Source organism: Mastomys coucha, unplaced genomic scaffold, assembly GCF_008632895.1.
Source record: "Mastomys coucha isolate ucsf_1 unplaced genomic scaffold, UCSF_Mcou_1 pScaffold3, whole genome shotgun sequence".
NCBI lineage: Eukaryota > Metazoa > Chordata > Mammalia > Rodentia > Muridae > Mastomys > Mastomys coucha.
In genome coordinates, this window is record NW_022196909.1 from 12,593,757 (window position 1) to 12,612,193 (window position 18,437).

At 43.0% G+C, this 18,437-nt stretch overlaps 1 protein-coding gene across 2 annotated transcripts in view; it reads right to left on the reverse strand.

Annotated features, from left to right (window-relative positions):
- Positions 1-12,121: 12,121 nt before the first annotated feature.
- The window catches only part of P4ha1 (prolyl 4-hydroxylase subunit alpha 1), a 46,986-nt gene continuing 40,670 nt past the window's right edge, over positions 12,122-18,437 (reverse strand). For both annotated transcript variants that reach the window (XM_031346553.1, XM_031346554.1), the window contains exons 11-15: positions 17,454-17,507; positions 15,238-15,303; positions 14,984-15,052; positions 14,600-14,696; positions 12,122-13,256 (exon numbers count right to left, since the gene is read on the reverse strand). In XM_031346553.1, the coding sequence (XP_031202413.1) occupies positions 13,186-13,256; positions 14,600-14,696; positions 14,984-15,052; positions 15,238-15,303; positions 17,454-17,507 (357 nt within the window). In that variant the 3' untranslated portion in view covers positions 12,122-13,185. The remainder of the gene's footprint in view (positions 13,257-14,599; positions 14,697-14,983; positions 15,053-15,237; positions 15,304-17,453; positions 17,508-18,437) is intronic.

Here is an 18,437-nt window from a genome sequence, read left to right on the forward strand (position 1 = left end):
CCTCTGCCTCCCAAGTGCTGGGATTAAAGGTATGCGCCACCACCGCCTGGCTTGCCTGCCTTTGTAAAACAGTAAATTTAGCTGGGTAGGATCTCACTCTGAGATCACCACTCCCTAAATCTCTTTATCTCCTTCTTTCGTATCTTCCTGGCTCACAGTGCAGCTGCCTCTGTTCTCCTAGGTCCACGAAGCCCCTCATATAACTCATATTGCAGCCTTATATTTTGCATAGTTGAAAAATTATAATTTTTGAACTCCTGTTTTCAGAGTTCTTTCCCACAGCCCTAAGGGCTGCTGTCCAGAAGGTCACAGTGTGTAGCATTTCACTGAGGAACATAGACACATTTTAGTTTTCCAGATTCTGTGCCGCTTCTAATGATCATGGAGTCATTAATCCTGGCAGAGAGAGCATTCCCCAAAGGAGGAACATGAAAATATGTACATTATTATACAAACAAGCCTACAGCAACCATTAATACTGGTGGAGCCCACTGGCCAGAGCAGGCTCTACTCCAGGGGCGGGACCATGTCACACCATCAGGTCATCCGTTCTGAAGCACCCATGCAGGCCTTGTCTTGAACTCTTGAAGAAAACTTTCAAATGGGTTACGAGGCAGGTGATGGCCAGTTCGTGAAGGTCTTTGCTCTACCAGTAGGGGGCATACTCTTATGTGCAGATTTTGGAGCTCATTGCTTCCTGGGTGCTTTTTCTCTACGGTTTCTGCCCACTGAGGGGTGGAGACCCCTTCAGCAGCCACTGTGTGTGCTAGAAAGAGTTGGTTTCTGGAGTTAGGGAGTGATGGGTGACAGCACAGCAGTTAGAACACAAATGTGACATGATGCATGTGTGTGCGTGTGCATGTATGTGTGGGTGTCTGTGTGTGCGTACATGTACATACGTGGTGGTTTGAATAAGAGTGGTCCCCATGGGCTCATATATTTGAATATTTAGTCGTCAAGGAATGGAACTGTTTGAAAGAATTAGAAGGATTAGGAGGTGTGGCTTGCTGCTGTGGCAGGATTTTCCCTGTCCAATTACATTAAAATATTAGTGCAGCAGGAGGCCTGTGATTAGACAGGGAAAAGGGAGGCAGCTTGAAAAGTTGCAGGGACAGTGTGAGCGACTCAGGGAGAGAGGGAGGAAAAGCAAGATGGAGGACAGACAGGCAGAAGAATCTGAACCAGCGTGGCTTTAAATAGCCACAGGTAGATATGATATCATAAAGGATAGAATAATTGGGATAACTTGTCTAGTCTAGGTGGGCAGCTTGTACCATTATCAATTGGCCCTGAAATTATTGTGTGGGTATCTTGTGAGTTGAGAATTTATCGATATGTATGTAAATCTGACTTGTTAATTAGAAGCTTCCAGAGTTTTGTTTCTACCAGGTTGCTGGGTGTTGTGGCAGCTGACCTCGGGGTAGATGGTCATTGTGTGGGACTGGTGTGGCAGCAAAGGGAACTCAGGAGCTCTAGCCCCACTGGAGAGTTTGGTGGGCAGAGAGTAGCTGGATGGAGCACGGGAACTTGGTGGTTCTTTTTTAAATATTTCCCCGCGACAGGTGCAACTAAGGGTAGGCCCTGAGCTCCAGTCTCTCTTCTCTGTCCCTCTCTCTGTGTCTTTCTCCCTTTTGCACACACAGTCATGGGTCAGGATACAAAGCTCTCAGCTACTTCCCCAGCACCATTGCCTGTGGACCACTATGCATTCCAGCTCTGAAACTGTAAGCAAACCCTTGAATGCTCAGTTTTCTAAGAGTTGCCTTGGTCCTGGTGTCTTCTCCAGCAACAGAAGAGTGACTCAGTCAGGGCGCCTGTGTCTTTATATGTGTCTTTGTGTCAGCTCGTGTGTGTAGAAGGCGGAGGATATCCTTAGCCGTCCTTCCTCAGGCACCATCTACCTTTTTAATTTTATTTATATATTTACAGGGTCTCTCTGTACAGTCGTGGTCAGCACGAACTCACTATGTAGACCATGCTGGCCTCCGTCTCACAGAAATCCATTTGCCTTTGCCCTCCTGAGAGCTGAAATTAAAAGTGTAAAAGTGTGCACTCGACTGCATTTATTTATTGATTTGAAACTTTATTATTTTTTTAAAGTTGCAAATTAAAATCACATACTTTTTTTTTTTTAAATAGTGCAGTCTGTTACTGGCATGGAACTTGCCAATTAAGCTAGGCCAGCTGGCCAGCAAGCTCAGGAGACACCTGTCTCTGTCTCTAGGCTCTGGGATTACACACATGCATCACCACCATGCCTGACTTCTTTTATGTGTATCCTGGGAATCCAGCTGAGGTCTGGCAGGCACGTTGACAATGGTTTTATCTGTCCAACCTCATAACTCTAAAAAATTTTTAGGTTTATAATAGAAATGAGACTGCCTAATAGTTTTAAAAGATTGTACCCTCCTCCCTCAATGCACACCTTGTTAGCTCCATGTAGCATGTTCGAGACCATGCTGATTTGTCTGTCAGCTTCATGTAAACTGGATTTCTGCAGGGTACGATGCGTCTGTAACCCCAGGCTCAAGGTCCCAATCCTACAACAGTTTTCCAGAGCCAAGTATGCTACCCACGTGTACATGTGTTGTATTTGTGTATTCAGAACACTACAGTCCAGCAAGGCTCTCCCTCTCCCTGCATAATGAGATTTGACAAGGGGCCCCCGGGGGTGGAGACTGTGAGAAGACATTTGACTGGTGGGCTTTGTTCTGTAACTTTGCTTATTTTATTTAACCTCAGAGCTTTGTGTCAGCGGGCACTAGACACAGTGTGGGTGAAATTCCAGGAGAGGCTGTAGCAAGGGACTAACCCAGGGGAGGCCCTGCAGGAAGTGTGCGTCTTTGGATAGACTGTAAGTCTACACGGAAGAGCATCGGAAGGAAAGCTAGGCCCGCGTTTGCCGAGGGCTTAAGTGAGGAAACTGAAAAGAGCCACTTCCTGGCTCCAGTTAGAAAGATAGATAATGCACAGAACCCCTTAGCAGGCAGTGGGCTGTGATGGGGGGCGGGGTGGGGGAGAGTATCTGGTATTTGTATTTAAAGTTAACTATCAAGATTCCCCATTCCCATCCCCCACCACCACCAAGGGTGAGCTTAAAGAAAGGTGACCCCCTGCGGTGGTGACTCTCCTCAAATTATCAGTCACCTCACTGGAGGGGGTTGTTTTTTTTAACCGTTTGGGAACTGACCTTTCGCTTCTCTCCAGCTACAGGGCCCTGCCCCCAGAGCATCCGTGGGTTTCTGTCCGTCTGCCTCTACTCTGAAATGCGCACACTCACTTACGCCCAGGCGAACGCGCTCCCTATTGGGTTCACTTCCATTCTTCCCCCAAGTCCATGGTGAGCTTCTTTGCTTTTCTCCCGTTTTCTTCTCTTTTACTGCAAGCTCCTGAGCATTAACTTCCCACCTTTCCCTGATGGTTCCCATTGCCTGTCGACATTCTGAATCTCATCCATTTCATAGCAGCCAGCATCTCTGCCTCTCAGGCGTCACATGGGAAGGTTAGAAGGTCAGAAGGTCAGACACATGGGAAGGTTAGAAGGTCAGAAGGTCAGAGGTTGAAGGTCTCCCTCTATTTTCTCACCTTAGGTTTTGAGACAGTCAACCGCCCGACCTGGACAGGACCAGTTTGGGAAGACTGTCTGTCCAGATGGGAAGACTGTCTGTCCAGTAATCACAGGGGGTTGTCTTGTCCTTGTTTCCTCAGCATAGGGCTACAGACGGGTCTGTCCCTCAGCTGATGTGTGTGATGCAGCTATCTCCCCTACAGTTACTTTTATACGGCATGTAGCTCAATTTTTTCCATATATACCCTGTCACACGATACACAAATAAAGAGAAAGTAATATCTTTTTAGTTATTCTCACTTTTTTTGACCAAGAGTGCTAACTTCGTATAACACTTTGGGCAAAATATAATAATGATGATGATGATGATGATGATGATGATGATGATGATGATGATGATGATGATAATTTCATTAAAAGTTATTAGGGAGCCAGGGAGATGGATCAACAGTTAAGAGCACCTGTTACTCTTCAAGAGGACCAGAATTCAGTTCCTAGCACCTACTTAGGGCAACTCACAATCATCAGTAACTCCAGCTCCACGGATCTGATGCCCTCTTCTGGCTACCTTAGGAATTGCACTCACAGGCACAAGTCTCACCTCCACCTCTTAAAAACACATACACACAGGACACAAAAATTAGACGAAAAATTTTTTTAAATCAAAAATGTTTTTTACAAGATTAGGTCTTAGACTGGGGGATGTAGCTTACCTGTTAAGAGCATCTGCCCGGCATGCACTAGATATGAGCACCTCAGAAGCAGGCACAGTAGCAAACATCTGTAATCTCAGCGCTGGGAGGTAGTGGTCAGAGAATCACGAACTATCCTCCACAAACGAGTTCACGGACAGCCTAGAATCCATAAGAACCTGCCTAAGAACATAAAATAAAACAACAACAACAACAACAAAAACAACAACAACAAAAACAACAACAGCAACAATGTCCCTGATAAGATCACAAGACCTATGGCCCTGTTGAGCTTGGGTACTGCATAGCAAGTAAAATGTTCAGCCAGCCATTACTGTCACTTGGTATTTATGCTCCAAAGGTCTATGTCACAAGCTGACTACAGAAGCCCTGGAAGACGGAGATGCCACCACCACGAGGCTTCTCAAAAGATCAAAAGCCTTCCACAAATCATTGCCCCTAGGGGTGTCAGTGCGCAGAAATCCAGGCCAGCTCCTACAACATATTTGGAAAGGAATTGGAGAGGGCAGAATGAGCCCTTGGAATTGTTCCTGTACTGTAAATATACATATATATATATATATATATATATATACACACACACATTTTATATATGTATATATATATTTGTATATACATGTATATATACATATGTGTGCATATATATAAATACATAAATATATACACATATATGTGTGTATACATATATATGTATGTATATAAACATATATATGTGTGTGTATGTATATATATATATATATATATATATATATATATATATATATATATATATTTGTGATCTCTTCCATAACCATTTTGAGGACCAGAATGTGGCTGAGTATCTTTACCATGTTTGAGGTCCTGGATTTAACCCTCAGTGCCTGGGATAAAATCAAACCAAACCCCAGAACCATTCCAAGGAGTGCTGACGTGAGTCCCAACCCTATTTCTGGTACTAAGTAGAATATTTCAGAATTGGCTTCACAATCTAATGTGATACTTGCCAGGAACTTACGGCATGTTCTGCTTGTTTGATTAGGGAGCGCTCATTCCCACTGGGCAGGAGTTCAGAAATGTAATCCCAGCGCTTGGGAGATACAGTCAGGATCAGGAGTTCAGGGCCCACCCTCACCACAAAGCAAGTTTAAGGCCAGCCTTGGTCATTTTGAGATTTTAATTCATTTGTAGGATTTCTGTTTTGTCTTCTTTGACACAAATGTCAGATACTTTTTCCTATCAATAACATGTTTAATATGGATTTTATTAGCAAAAATATTTAAAATATTTAATATTTTAACCATCATTACAATCACGGGACAAGCAATACTTGTTTCCATTATTATTATTATTATTATTTTTCCAAGACAGGGTTTCTCTATGTAGCCCTGGCTGTCCTGGAACTCACTCTGTAGACCAGGCTGGCCTCGAACTCAGAAATCCACCTGCCTCTGCCTCCCAAGTGCTGGGATTAAAGGTGTGCGCCACCACCACCCAGCCCCCAATATTTTTATTTGTTTGATTTTTTTAAAAGATTTATTTATTTATTTATTATATGTAAGTACACTGTAGCTGTCTTCAGACACACCAGAAGAGGGCATCAGATTTCATTGCGGGTGGTTGTGAGCCACCATGTGGTTGCTGGGATCTGAACTCAGCACCTTTGGAAGAGCAGTCAGTGCTCTTACCAGATGAGCCATTTCTCCAGCACCCCCCCCCCCCCTTTTTTAAGATGAGATCTTACTACATAGCTCTGGCTGTTCTGAACTCAATCTGTAGATGAAACCAGGCCTCGAACTCAGAGATCCACCTGGCTCTGCCTCCAGTGTTGGAATTAAAGGCATGCCTAGCTGTTTCTGATAATTTTAAGTTTTAAACTGCCTAGTTGTCCTTTCTCTCTGTCTCTCTCTCTGTCTCTCTCTCTCTCTCTGTCTCTCTCACACATCAAACCTTGCTGACAATTTACACAGAAATGCACATATTCTCAGTGCACTATAAATTGTTCTTGACAGATGTCAATACTGCCCACCAGGACATAGGGCATTTTCTTACCTCAGAATGGCCCTTCCTTATTTATGCACACCTCTCTAACACTTGTCAGCAGTCGTATTTTTTAAACATAAAGCTCTCATTTGTGTTGACAAAATTCAATTTACATTTTTGAGACCATCGCACATTGTGCTTAAAACTTGTCAGTCATTTCTGTATGTAGAGTGTGTCGCACATTTGCTAAGCTCCACTGTGAGAGCTCTGTAGATTCCTCTGGGATGTTTTACAAACATGCTCATGCCAGCTATGAGGACAGATGCATCCTTTTGGGTGTGTACACCTCTTCTCCTCTTACTGACCTCCGACACAACGCTAAACACCCTCGAGGAAAGCTGTTGCTGTACTGAAAGCGATATCCAGTAAGTGAAACAGAGCGAGATTTCCAAAAAGCCACTCATCAAGTTGAGGAAATTTATGTTTTATTTGAGGCAAGGTCTGACTGGCTTGAAACTTGCTATACAAGCTGGCCTTGAAGTTGGAGCCAAGGACCATAAGCATGTGTCATCACACTTGGCTCACTTAGAAGAAAATCATCAGCAAGACTGACATTTGTCATATGCATTCTCTGCAGCTCCTGAAATGAGTGTGTATTTTTCCCCCCTCCATTAACTTGCTAATACGGTAAATTACTTGGGTGGAATTTGGATCTTTAAACCAATCTTAGGTTCTTGAGATGAACAAGACTTTGTAATTTTTAAAAAAGATTTTATTTATTATTATACATAAGAACACTGTAGCTATCTTCAGACACACCAGAAGAGGGTGTCTGATCTCATTACGGGTGGTTGTGAGCCAATATGTGGTGGCTGGGATTTGAACTCAGGACCTTTAGAAGAGTAGTCTTACTCTTACCTGCTGAGCCATCTCGCCAGCCCCTGTAATTTTTTTTTTTTAAATTACATCTATTCTTGTGAGAGGTTGCATGTGTGTTTGCCACAGCATGTGTATGAAGTCAGAGTACATTCTGTGGGAGTCTCTCCCACTCTGTGAGCTCCTGGGACCGAACTCTGGTGGTCAGGCTTAGCCACAAGTGCCTTTAGTGACAGAGCCATCTCACTGGCCCCAGATTTGATATACTTGTTGAAAACTCGGTATATTATAGTTGGTTAGATTTAAGAGTAATTCTGTATTTATGTTCATGAGGGATACTGACAATTTCTTCCCTAGACTTCCTTAGTCTGCTTAGAGAACAGGGATGTTTCTTAAAGTATGTTGGGGATTTTGGAGCTTCTAAAGCCATCTGTATAGGGTTGGTGGTATTCTTTATGTGTGGTAGAGTTTAATGAAGTCATCTAGAACCCTGTATTGCTTTTTGGTAACATTTTTAAAAGTATTTAATTTTTTATTCAATAGTGGGGATATTCAGAGTTTTTGAGATTTTAGCAATTTTGAAATTTGTTAACTTCATAATCTTCCCAATTTGACATAAAGATATTGGCAATTTGCTTAGCTGGAGGTTTATCATTTGTAAAAATACGTGTTTTTGGCTTCTTTAAATTTCTCTGTGGTTGGCCCAGTTTATGTTTCATTTATTTCAGTTATTTTTCTAGCTTTTAAAAGGTGGCTTTGAGGCATATACTTCATATCATCCAACTTACTTGAAGTGTGTATTTTATAGAATTGTTACACATTTAGTTTTAATCCAATGACTTGGTCATAGGATTGTAGTCACCACTTAAAACAATTTCACTGGGTCAGGCAGTGGTGGTGCACACCTTTGGTCCCAGCACTTGGGAGGCAGAGGCAGGTGGATTTCTGAGTTCGAGGCCAGCCTGGTCTACAGAGTGAGTTCCAGGACAGCCAGGGCTACACAGAGAAACCCTGTCTCGGAAAAAAAAATCACCGGACATTTGTTTTGGGGGCACAGGGTCTCTTGTATTCCAGGCTAGTCTTGAACTAATGATGTAGCAGGACAACCTTGAATTTCTGATCCTCTCACCTCCAGTTCTCCAGTATGTGCAAACTGCCCCTAGATCGCACAACTTAGAAATGTTCCCATTGCTAGCTGAAGAAAAGTTGATCCCATAGATATCAGGTCTCTACTCCTCCTCTCTCCCTATTTTTTCTCGTTATATGTATGCTTGTTCTAGAACCTTGAACATATGAAATCATGCACAGATTCTCAGTGGCTCCAACTGTTTCACTTCTCTCGATTATAAAATGAAATTCTGCCATGTTCTAGTTTTGTAAGGTAGGTTTGACTTCTAACAACTTTCTCCTAGGGCATTCCTACTCCACTAACTGTGGGTGTCCGATATTCTTTAACAGGCTACTAGGACACACCAGTAAACATTAGCTGAGCCCAGCTAATGTTATTATGTCAATGTAATTAGCTGAGCAGGCCCAGCATCCCAGCCCTGGGGGAGAGGGGCTTAAGAGTGTAGGTTGGCCTGAATTGCTTGATGAAAAACATTCTGAAAAAAAAAAATCACAAAATACTAATCCCTATGTGTTGTGGGTTGCAATAGTGTTTGTATTCTGATGTTAATTCTGCTTCCTAAGAGGGGAAGACATACTCAGGTGATCTCATGTGAACCTTCTCCCCATTTTAACTGGTCAAATAGAGGCTAGAGCCTGTGATTGGACAGTGGAAGGGAAAGGTGGGAATGGAGACGTTAGAGAGTAGGGTAAAGAGAGGGAAGGAGGAAGAAAGATGGAGGAAGAGGTGGAGAGAAGATGGAGCAGAACCACATGGCCCAGAGAAGTTGCAAGTACAAGGACCTCATAGTTGGAGAATAGTAGTGGTAAATCAGCCCTAAGGCGTGCATATTATAAATATTGTAACTGAGTTGTATGCTTTTGCACAGGCTTATCGGGGCTGGAGATTCACTGCAACACCTATGAATACTGAGATATCCCACAGTCATGGTATTCCATCATTTGTAGTCTGGAGGTCAGAGCTTGACTCCCAGTAGATTCCTTGGGAAAAGGATTTACAATGCTCTGATTTGCTGTATATTGATAGATTTGTCTATTTGATGTCTGAGTGGCTATAGATCCTCTTATTTATGTGTTGTATGTATGAAGTTACATGTGTGTGACAGTGTAGATGCCCAGGTCTATGTGTGTGGAGGGCAGAAACTGGTATTAGGAGTCAACCCAGACTGCTCTATGTTACGACAGGGGCCTGGCACTCAGCAATTTTCTGACTGCTGGATTGTTTGGGGAGTCCAGCTCCATCTTCCAGGAGGGCTAGCATTTATGTGGAGTTCTGAGGCTTCAAAACTCCAGTCCTGAGCACCCAAGCCCACATTCTTTCTTTTTCTTTCTTTCTTTCTCTTCCCTTTTAAAAAAAGATTTATTTTGTGTATGAGTATTCTGTTGTTGTCTTCATGCACAGCAGAGAAGGGCATCAGACCCCATTACAGATGGTTGTGAGCCACCATGTGGTTGCTGGGAACTGAACTCAGGACCTCTGGAAGAACAATCAGTGCTTTTAACCACTGAGCCATCTCTCCAGCCCATATATTCTTTTCTTGAGGAAGTATATTCCTTTTCTATGGGTGTTGTCGCCAATGTCTTCTACTAATCTAATTTTCTCTTTTCTAAGTCATGGAGTTCACTTACATGGCCAAATTTCCTTCTCTTTAAGATCTGGTAAACTTCCAAGTTGTATTCATGCTGGCGGTTCTTTCAGATACACAGCATCTGTTTCTAAACAGTATGGAGTGTTAAAAATCTTTTTAAAAGTTGTCTTGAGTCTTGTTATATAGCCCTGGGGGCTGGCCTGAACTATGTAGAGCAGTCTGGCTTCAAAGTCTGCCATCTGTCCGTCTCTGCCTTCTGAGTGTTGGGATTAAAGAAGTACAACACCGTGCCTGGCTTACCTAAGTTTTTGTTGTTGTTTGTCTTGGAGACGTTCTCATCCCTTAGTTTTGTTTTGAGATTCTGCTAATTTTCAATGTCAATTCTTTTGAGTTCTTTGATTTCAGATTTTTAAAATCATCTTTTTTTTTTTTTTTTTTTTTTTTTTTTTTTTTTTTTTTTTTTTTTACTTTCACCCATCCACTCAATTATAGATAAATATGGGCTGTTTCTACCTTTGGCCAAGAGGACTAATGCGCTACAATCACAAACATGGATGTACAGATTCCCTTGCTTTCAATTTGGAGGGCTTATAAAACGAATTAGAATGTAATATAATTGTTTAAGTTGTCAGACTTAAAATTGTGATACTTTAGTACTTTTTTTTTCTTTCTTTCTTTCTTTTTTTTTTGGAGAAGACGGAAGGTTGAACCCGGAACCTTGGGCATGCTCAACTATATTTATTTTTATGTATATTTAGGGGCTGGAGAGTTGGCTTGACTTTTGCTGCTCTTTCAGAGGACCAGAGTTCAATTCCCAGTACCTACTTAATGGTTGCCAACTGACTCTCACTGGGTCCAGAGGATCTGATGTCTGCTCATGATTCCCAAGGGCTCCAAACTTGCATGCAGTACACATACATGCATGCAAAAAAAAACAAAAAAACAAAAAAAACCCCAAAAAACCATTTGTACATGTGAAGTAAACCTAAAATCAAAGAGTCTATTTAGATCACATTAAACATACTACACTGCTGTGCAGCATACCCATCAAATACTAACTCCAAGCGCCTCATCCCCACCCCGCACCATCGGCTCCTCTAGGGATCTCGAGTAAGTGGGTGGTTCCTCCACGCTGAGCGGGTTGGATTGGCTGTGGATATTTTTCTAATGCACACGCCACCATTTCTCCACTCACCTGTTTCTGAACTTAGGTTGCTTCCTCTTTATGGTGACTGCAAATAATCCTGTTATGAGCGCCAGTACGAACATTCTACCTCTGCCTTCATTTCAGACCCAGAAACAGACGTTAGCTTTTGATAGGAAATCAAGTTTGGAGAAGCTTTTCCATAACAGACCTCACACAATCTAGGCAACTTCATTATCCTGATAGGACCCTGGGTTAACACTGCTGACCTCCTTAAAGGACCAGAGGTGGAGTAGCTCCTCCCAGGTTTATAGGCCATTGCTGGTTTCAACAAAGTCCCTGCTTTCTCATCGGTACTCAGAAGCAGAGGCAGGCTGATGCACATGTTACCTTCCTAACTTATAAGCTACTTGCTAACACCTTGGAATCCCCATTTTACTTGTAAAATCTGTTGCTTTCATGTTAGCTAGAATACAGGGTTTTGGTAGTGGGAATAGAACCCAAGGACTCACACCGTTGCTCTGTCTGAGCTATAAAACTAGCCTAAAAGAATTTGTTTTGCTTGTTTTCAAGATGGGATCTCTCTATGTACCCCTGGCTGACCTAGAACTCACTATGTAGGCCAGACTGCCTTTGAACTCAGAGAGATTCTTCTGTTGCTGCCCCCTAAGTGCTGGGAACAAAGATATAGGCCACCATTTCCAGCCTGTTTTTTTTTTTTTTTTTTTTTTTTTTTTTAACACAGTATGGCTGTAAAATCAGTTTAAAGTGCTGAGCTTAATCTTTGATATTTTTTGCTAAAATCTTGTGATGGACACAGCTCATTTTAATATCTATTTCCCAGAGAATTAAAATGAGCCAGAGCCCTGTGTAAAGAATTCCTTCATAGTCATCGAGTGCAGAGTCTCAGTTCTGCAACCCTGCCTCTGAACAAGAGAAACTGCAAGGGTCTTTACTGCGCAGACTCATACCAAAGGGTCACCATCTTGGAACAAACTCCCCGAAGCTATGTCCCAAGGAGGCATGTTTTGGTTGGCTGGATGTCTAACCATGAATATGAAATCTAAGTACTATGTAGTAAAAAAGGAAATGAGAACTGGCCCATGAGCAGCACTCAATTAAACATGAAAATACCACACAGAGACTTTTTTTTAAAAAAAATTTAAGATCATAAATAGGTCATTGTTATCATAACACATTTCAGAATGGAAAAACACAAACATTTTGGCTTCTTATAAAACATTTTTTCTTTTTAAAAATCAACTTCCTCCTTCTAAGGACCTGTCCATTGTCTAACTCCCAGTCTCCTAAGGCACAGAATTTAATCAGAACGCCAACATCACCACTTGCTGCAGCTGGAAGACTCGGCAGGGGATTGGTACTTGGAACTGTCTGGACGCCATCAGTCACTGAAAAACGTCTAAGTCTAAGCAGTTAGTGTGAGGCCAGTTCTGCAGGACTTTTTGAACAAAGTAATTTTCTCAAACTGGCTGAATTCACCAGCGGTGACGAGGGGGACTTGATAAAAAGAGTTTCTTTCTTTTCTTTCTTTTTTTCTTTTTTTGGTTTTTTGAGACAGGGTTTCTCTGTGTAGCCCTGGCTGTCCTGGAACTCACTCTGTAGACCAGGCTGGCCTTGAACTTGGAAATCCACCTGCCTCTGCCTCCCAAGTGTTGGGATTAAAGGCATGTGCCACCACTGCCCGGTGAGAGTTTCTTTAAATAATAGGAACTATGCATGTGTTATAGTAGATGGAGGGGCAACCCTAGGACCTGACTGGACCTTGTTAGGTACGAGTCCTCAGACAGCGCAGAGCAGTGCACAGGCATCTGCATGCCGCGCACAGCCTCACCTGGCCCACCAGCTCCTGAGATGTGGTGAAATCTACTACTGGATGCTTTTTTTAAAAAAAAAAAAAAAAAAAAAAAACTAACCGAAAAGCTCTTTTAAACAACAGAATTAAGTTCCTCATTTTAAATGTACTGTATCCTGTGATAACTGAACTGTAAGTCTTACATAATGTGGTGATTGAGTGTTAATTTAAAAAAAAATCCACAAAATAAGTGATTGTCCATAGATGAAACAAGGGGATGAGGTTGATGACCGAATTAATCATGGAGTGTTAGTGAGCTGTAAACTTCTGAAAGTGTAATCAGCAATTGTGCCTGGCGCGTTAGAGGACAACAGGAGCCAAGGAAAGCCTGGCTGTCATTCCAATTCTGACAGGGTGCACGGCCTTCGAAATTCTTGTCCACGTTCATGGAGCCATTTGTTGGATACTGTGGGAGGGAAAAAAAGAATTTTCTTCTGATCCAAAAGCTTGTCTATGGCAGTTTCAACACAGACAGAAAGTTTATGATTAAAATCAGACCAAGGCAGATGCTGCATAAACTAGACAGTGTTGGAAACACCAGATTCATGCACGTACACCTAATGAGGCTTAAAACGCACTACAGGAGGTATTAAGAGACAGCCTGGATGGAGCAGAGCGTGTTCACCTCTTCCAGGTCCTACCTCCAAACCCAAGGGCAGTAACGCAAGACAGCTCCTCTTTGTGATAGCATCTCTGCTATCACACATTCATACTGTTGTCTTGGATCCATATGGTTTGGTTTTCCAGACAAAGTTTCTCTATGCAGCCATGGCTATCCTGGAAGTCAGTACATAGACCAGGCTATCCTCACATTCCTTGACTTGACTAAAATAGCTGACCGAGGTTCCTACACTTGTTATCATCACCTCTCTGGTACCAAGTCTTTAGTCATCAATTGTCCAATTTTTCTTCTATTTTTGAGTCAAAACCTTTTGCTGCTGCTCACGACTAGACCTCTTGTTGCCCATGCATACAATGGAGCAGAATCTCTAAATCTGTTTTCCCTGTCTGCTGTGCTCAATGCGGTCCAACATTCTGCAAGTATCGTAATCAGTGAGGGGATTGTAAGACCTGTCTGAACAGGCCTCCTTGCAGTGGTCATGTGATAACCACTAGACACACACAGATTGTGAGCATCTGAAATGTGGCACCGATACACTAAAATGCATACACTGGGTTATATATATTAAACGTGTTTCTTTCTCAATTTTAGTTGTTAATGGGGCAACCCTATACCTGCATAGTCTGAAAAGGAGGGCCTCTTACATTTTTTACTAAAGCCAGGCGCCTTAACCAAATCTACTCTGGAACTTAACAGGCCTTTGGAAGAAACTGTTGTGTGCCGAGGAAACACAATCAACCTCAGGCTTCGGAAGGCTCCTCTCTCTCTCCTCTCTGTCTTTCTGTCTTGGTCAGTAGTCTGCACTGAGCCGTATTCTGACTTACCCACTAGGACACAGTCTCAGACTGAAGCCTTTCAAGGGGAAAATACTAACTTTCCAACTAATGCTTCTTGGAAAATCAACTGGAGAAGGAGCACGTACCTGCAAAAACAATCTCACCAAGATGCTCATCTATGGGACGTAAATTTATATTGAGATCAGAGACTGGCTTGGCTGAACCTCACGCAATGTAAATCTGTACTGGCAGATCCACGGGAGAAAGCCTTTTGTTTTAAGCTACAGGTTCTAACAGTTTCAAAGTGAAATGACTCATTTTTCTGAGAATACAGGAACTATTCATATTTACCCCATTTGTTTCCAACTAGCACTGGACAGGCTGCATGCCGTGTGCTGTAATCTCCTTCTCCGCTGGCAAACAGATTATACCAGAAGACAGCAGTACCCTGTGGAGAACAGGCCAACGTCATCACTCAGTGAAGCACCCGGTTTCCACTTTGCGCCGTATTTATGCTTTCCTGTTCCGTCTATAGTACATATGCCGTTCTCTAGTTCTGTGAGTCTATCGCTTTCAAATGCTTTCTTGATCATATGGAAGTTAATACCATAAAGTTGACCTAACCTTTACTTGGGGATGGGTGTTGTTTGAAAACGTAGTTCACTGCCTGAACAGTGCACTAACTCAGGAGAAAAAGACCCAACAAAACCAAGCCCCATAACAAAGCATACTCACTTTTTTGGGCCAAACACTGGCTCCCACTTCAGGAAAAACAGTAGCACCTCCAGCAGACACATCGCTCATCTACAAGGGTAGAAACTGTGAGAGGTAGGTAGGTAGCAGAGGGCGGGGCTGATGACAGTGGAGGCTTGCTTCTGTATGGCCTTAGCATACTAAACAGGAGCGACACCACACCGACTTCATAAAGCATGCCAGAATAAGTGAGTGCTGCTACCAAATCTCAAAGCAAGCATTTAGATGTTACTTACATAGAACAGCCACGTGGCAATTCTATTTCCTGTCCCAAGCTCTCTAAAGGCATCCGGCTCATCTTTCTGTGGATAAAACAAAAAGGGAGATAAGTTTTATTCAAAAAACCAAAAACAAAGCAAACAAAAACAACCACTGAATATAATGGTATACAATTCAGTATATGAATGGTATAAAATTCAGGGGCACAGCAATAGTAAGTGGAGGAACACACCCGGAATGCTGCCTGTGCCCACCAATGTGCTGTGCCCCACTAGCCTCTCAAGTGCTTGATTCAACCCATATACCTGCAAAATGACCAGAGAACACAAACTCTACATCTGTTTTCTGATTGGATAATAGTGTGTTCTCCTGTGTAAGTGTTTGCAGGAAGGAAGGGTGTGTGTAGGACCAACCACTGCAGGGAGCCTGTGACAGTGACATGCCCTGAGCACCACAGGATTACACAAGGTCACCTGCACCAGAGGTGCAGAGCCATATGACAAGTAAGCAGAACTGGTGACATCACAGTGAGCGCTGTGACCGCACCAATGGCGCACTCCTGACTGGGGCTGTGCTAGCTACACGGACATCAACGGGGGCACGGGGGCATGGGGGCGTGGGAGCGTGGGGGGAGAGGTTCACGGAAGTGCCCCGTACTCTTATTTGCCACTTACTAGGAATCAATGGTTATCTCAAAGCTAAGATAATGTTTTAGTTTTGTAACGGGGCTTTAACCAGATATCATCAAAAACCTTGAATTCAGTATCAGAAATTAAGTGGAGCAGAGACAAAAAAAAAAAATGTAGCTTTTGCAAGTTTCCACGGAAAAAGGCCATCAGGGTCTAAGGTAAAGGCAGCAGAGTCGCTCAGGGACATCTGCATCGACTCTGAAGGACAGGTGGGGACTTTGTGAATCTCACAGCACTGTATGAGAAGCTTCAGTGTTTGTGGTTAAGAGCTGGTTAAGTGAGATTTAATAACGACACAATTTAATAGAGTCTCATGTTCTCTCAGCTCCTGGACTCCAGTGTGTCTCTCATTCTCAACTGAGTTCTTGTATTTCTCATCTATTGCTCAATTTACTTCACTTGTCTTTCATCTTTAAAACAACAGCAACAACAACAAAAAAAAAAACCCAAAACAAAACCTTCTATATCCTTTAAATTTTAAATGTGAACATTTTTCTCCTATTTAGAACTTCCCTTTGCTCATTTTTCAAATATGCCAAGACCGTCATTTTTGTCACTATATATTTTTTAAGGGCCACACACGGCACACAAGCAACCCAAGGCCTGTGTCTGTCTGTTGCTGCTGCGGTCTTCTGAGCCTTCCTTAGACACTGACTTTTTTTTTTTTAAATCTGCAGGGAGAGTGAAGCTTGCTTTGTCATACTGAGGAGCACTGCCACAGTGAGCAGCTTTAACCTCTGTCATGAGGCCAGGCCTGTGCTTTAAAACTCCCAAGAACAGCTCCTGTCAAGCCACCTTTCCCCACTGAGGCTGTACTCCGACTAGAGGCCAATCCTCTCTCAGAGCTGGTACCCGGAGCTCTAGGTGCTGACAGCAGTGTGTGTTTCTGCCTCATTCCCAGCTGACAACTGTCCGGGCTTCAGTGTGCCTGTGGGGAATAACCTCTATGCTCTTCCAGGCTCAACAATGTATTGAACAACAGATACTTGGCTGATAAGAGTTTTACTAATACATTGAACAACATATGTCTTAAATGCCTTTTTTTTTGGGGGGGGGGGTGTTGTTTTCTACTGAGAAGGCTTTTTTGGACCTTCTGTCACAACTGTCAATCAGGCAATGCATTTTATACTAAGACAGAATCCACAAAGGTCCTCCTCCTGACCACACCTTCTCAAGTTCCTCTTCCATCTGGCCTCTGCAGGGCCCTGACTTCTGGGCTTCGCATGCTCACCTCCCCCTGCTCTCTCACAGGCTCCTTGTCTTTCAGCCTCCCCTAGAGAGTGCACACTCCTGCCCCCGCTGCGGCCAGATAACCCATTACTGCTCAGTGAATTTCTATGTACTGCCCACAGCCCCGCAGCTTTCCATGTTTCCTTCTGTAGCTGAAAAGTCAGGCTTCATCGCTCACTGGGAAACCTCATTAGGCTGCTCCCGCCGCAGCCACGCCCAATCAAGCCTGTCTGTCTTAAACAAGTGTCATGGAGACTTTTTCTTTAAACATGGAGTTCCCTAACCTAAGTGAGTTTACTCACTCTTTCACTTACCCTTGCAAAGTCAAAGTGGGGTTCATACTGTCCTCCAACTCCGTAATTTGCTACCTGAAGGAAAGGAAAAAAAAAAAGCATGACTAAGAACAACTAACATTATACCACTTAAGGATGCAGTTTCCACAGCATGGCTGAGGTTCTGAGTTCAACCCTAGTACTAAAAAAAGGGAAAAAAGATTAATACTCAAAAAATTCTTAAGATTCCCCCATTTAGACCACTTTTTGTTTGTTTGTTTTTTTCGAGACAGGGTTTCTCTGTGTAGCCCTGGCTGACCTGTAACTCACTCTGTAGACCAGGCTGGCCTCGAACTCAGAAATCCGCCTGCCTCTGCCTCCCAAGTGCTGGGATTAAAGGCATGTGCCACCACCACCCAGCTAGACCTCTTATATAGTTAAGTAAACTATAAATTTTTTTTTAGTTTGTACGTGTGTGACCCTTCATGACTGTATGTTTGTGTGTGCATCTAGTGTGTGTGCTGAAACCTGTTGGGGCAAGAAGGGGGTACTAGATCCTCTGGAAATGGAACAGAAGGTGTCAGTTACCATGTGGATGGTGAAAACTGAACTTGGGTCCCCTGGGAGAGCAGTTATGCTGTTAACGATGCAGCCGTCTCTCTAACCCAATGAATGCACTTAACAAAAACACATTTTCCTTTACACATAATTTTTACCACTTAAGGTTAAAGGGGAAAAGTCCACACCAATGTATCATTCCTGCTGTGGTTCCTAATAGCGTCAGACAGTTACCATGGTGCCCAGTGATGGGGCAGAGGAGGCAATGGGAGATGCATTTAGTCTAAGTCCACGTCACAGCTGTAACTGAGAACACAGTATAAAGTGAGAATGATGCTGCCTTTAACTCTTGCCCTCCATCACAAACGCTGAGCAATCAGAAGACAATGCAGAGGCTGGGTGGTAAAGCCTTCCTAAAGTGGTACACAGTGTACTTTGTTACATTGTACAAACACTTGAATCCTCCAG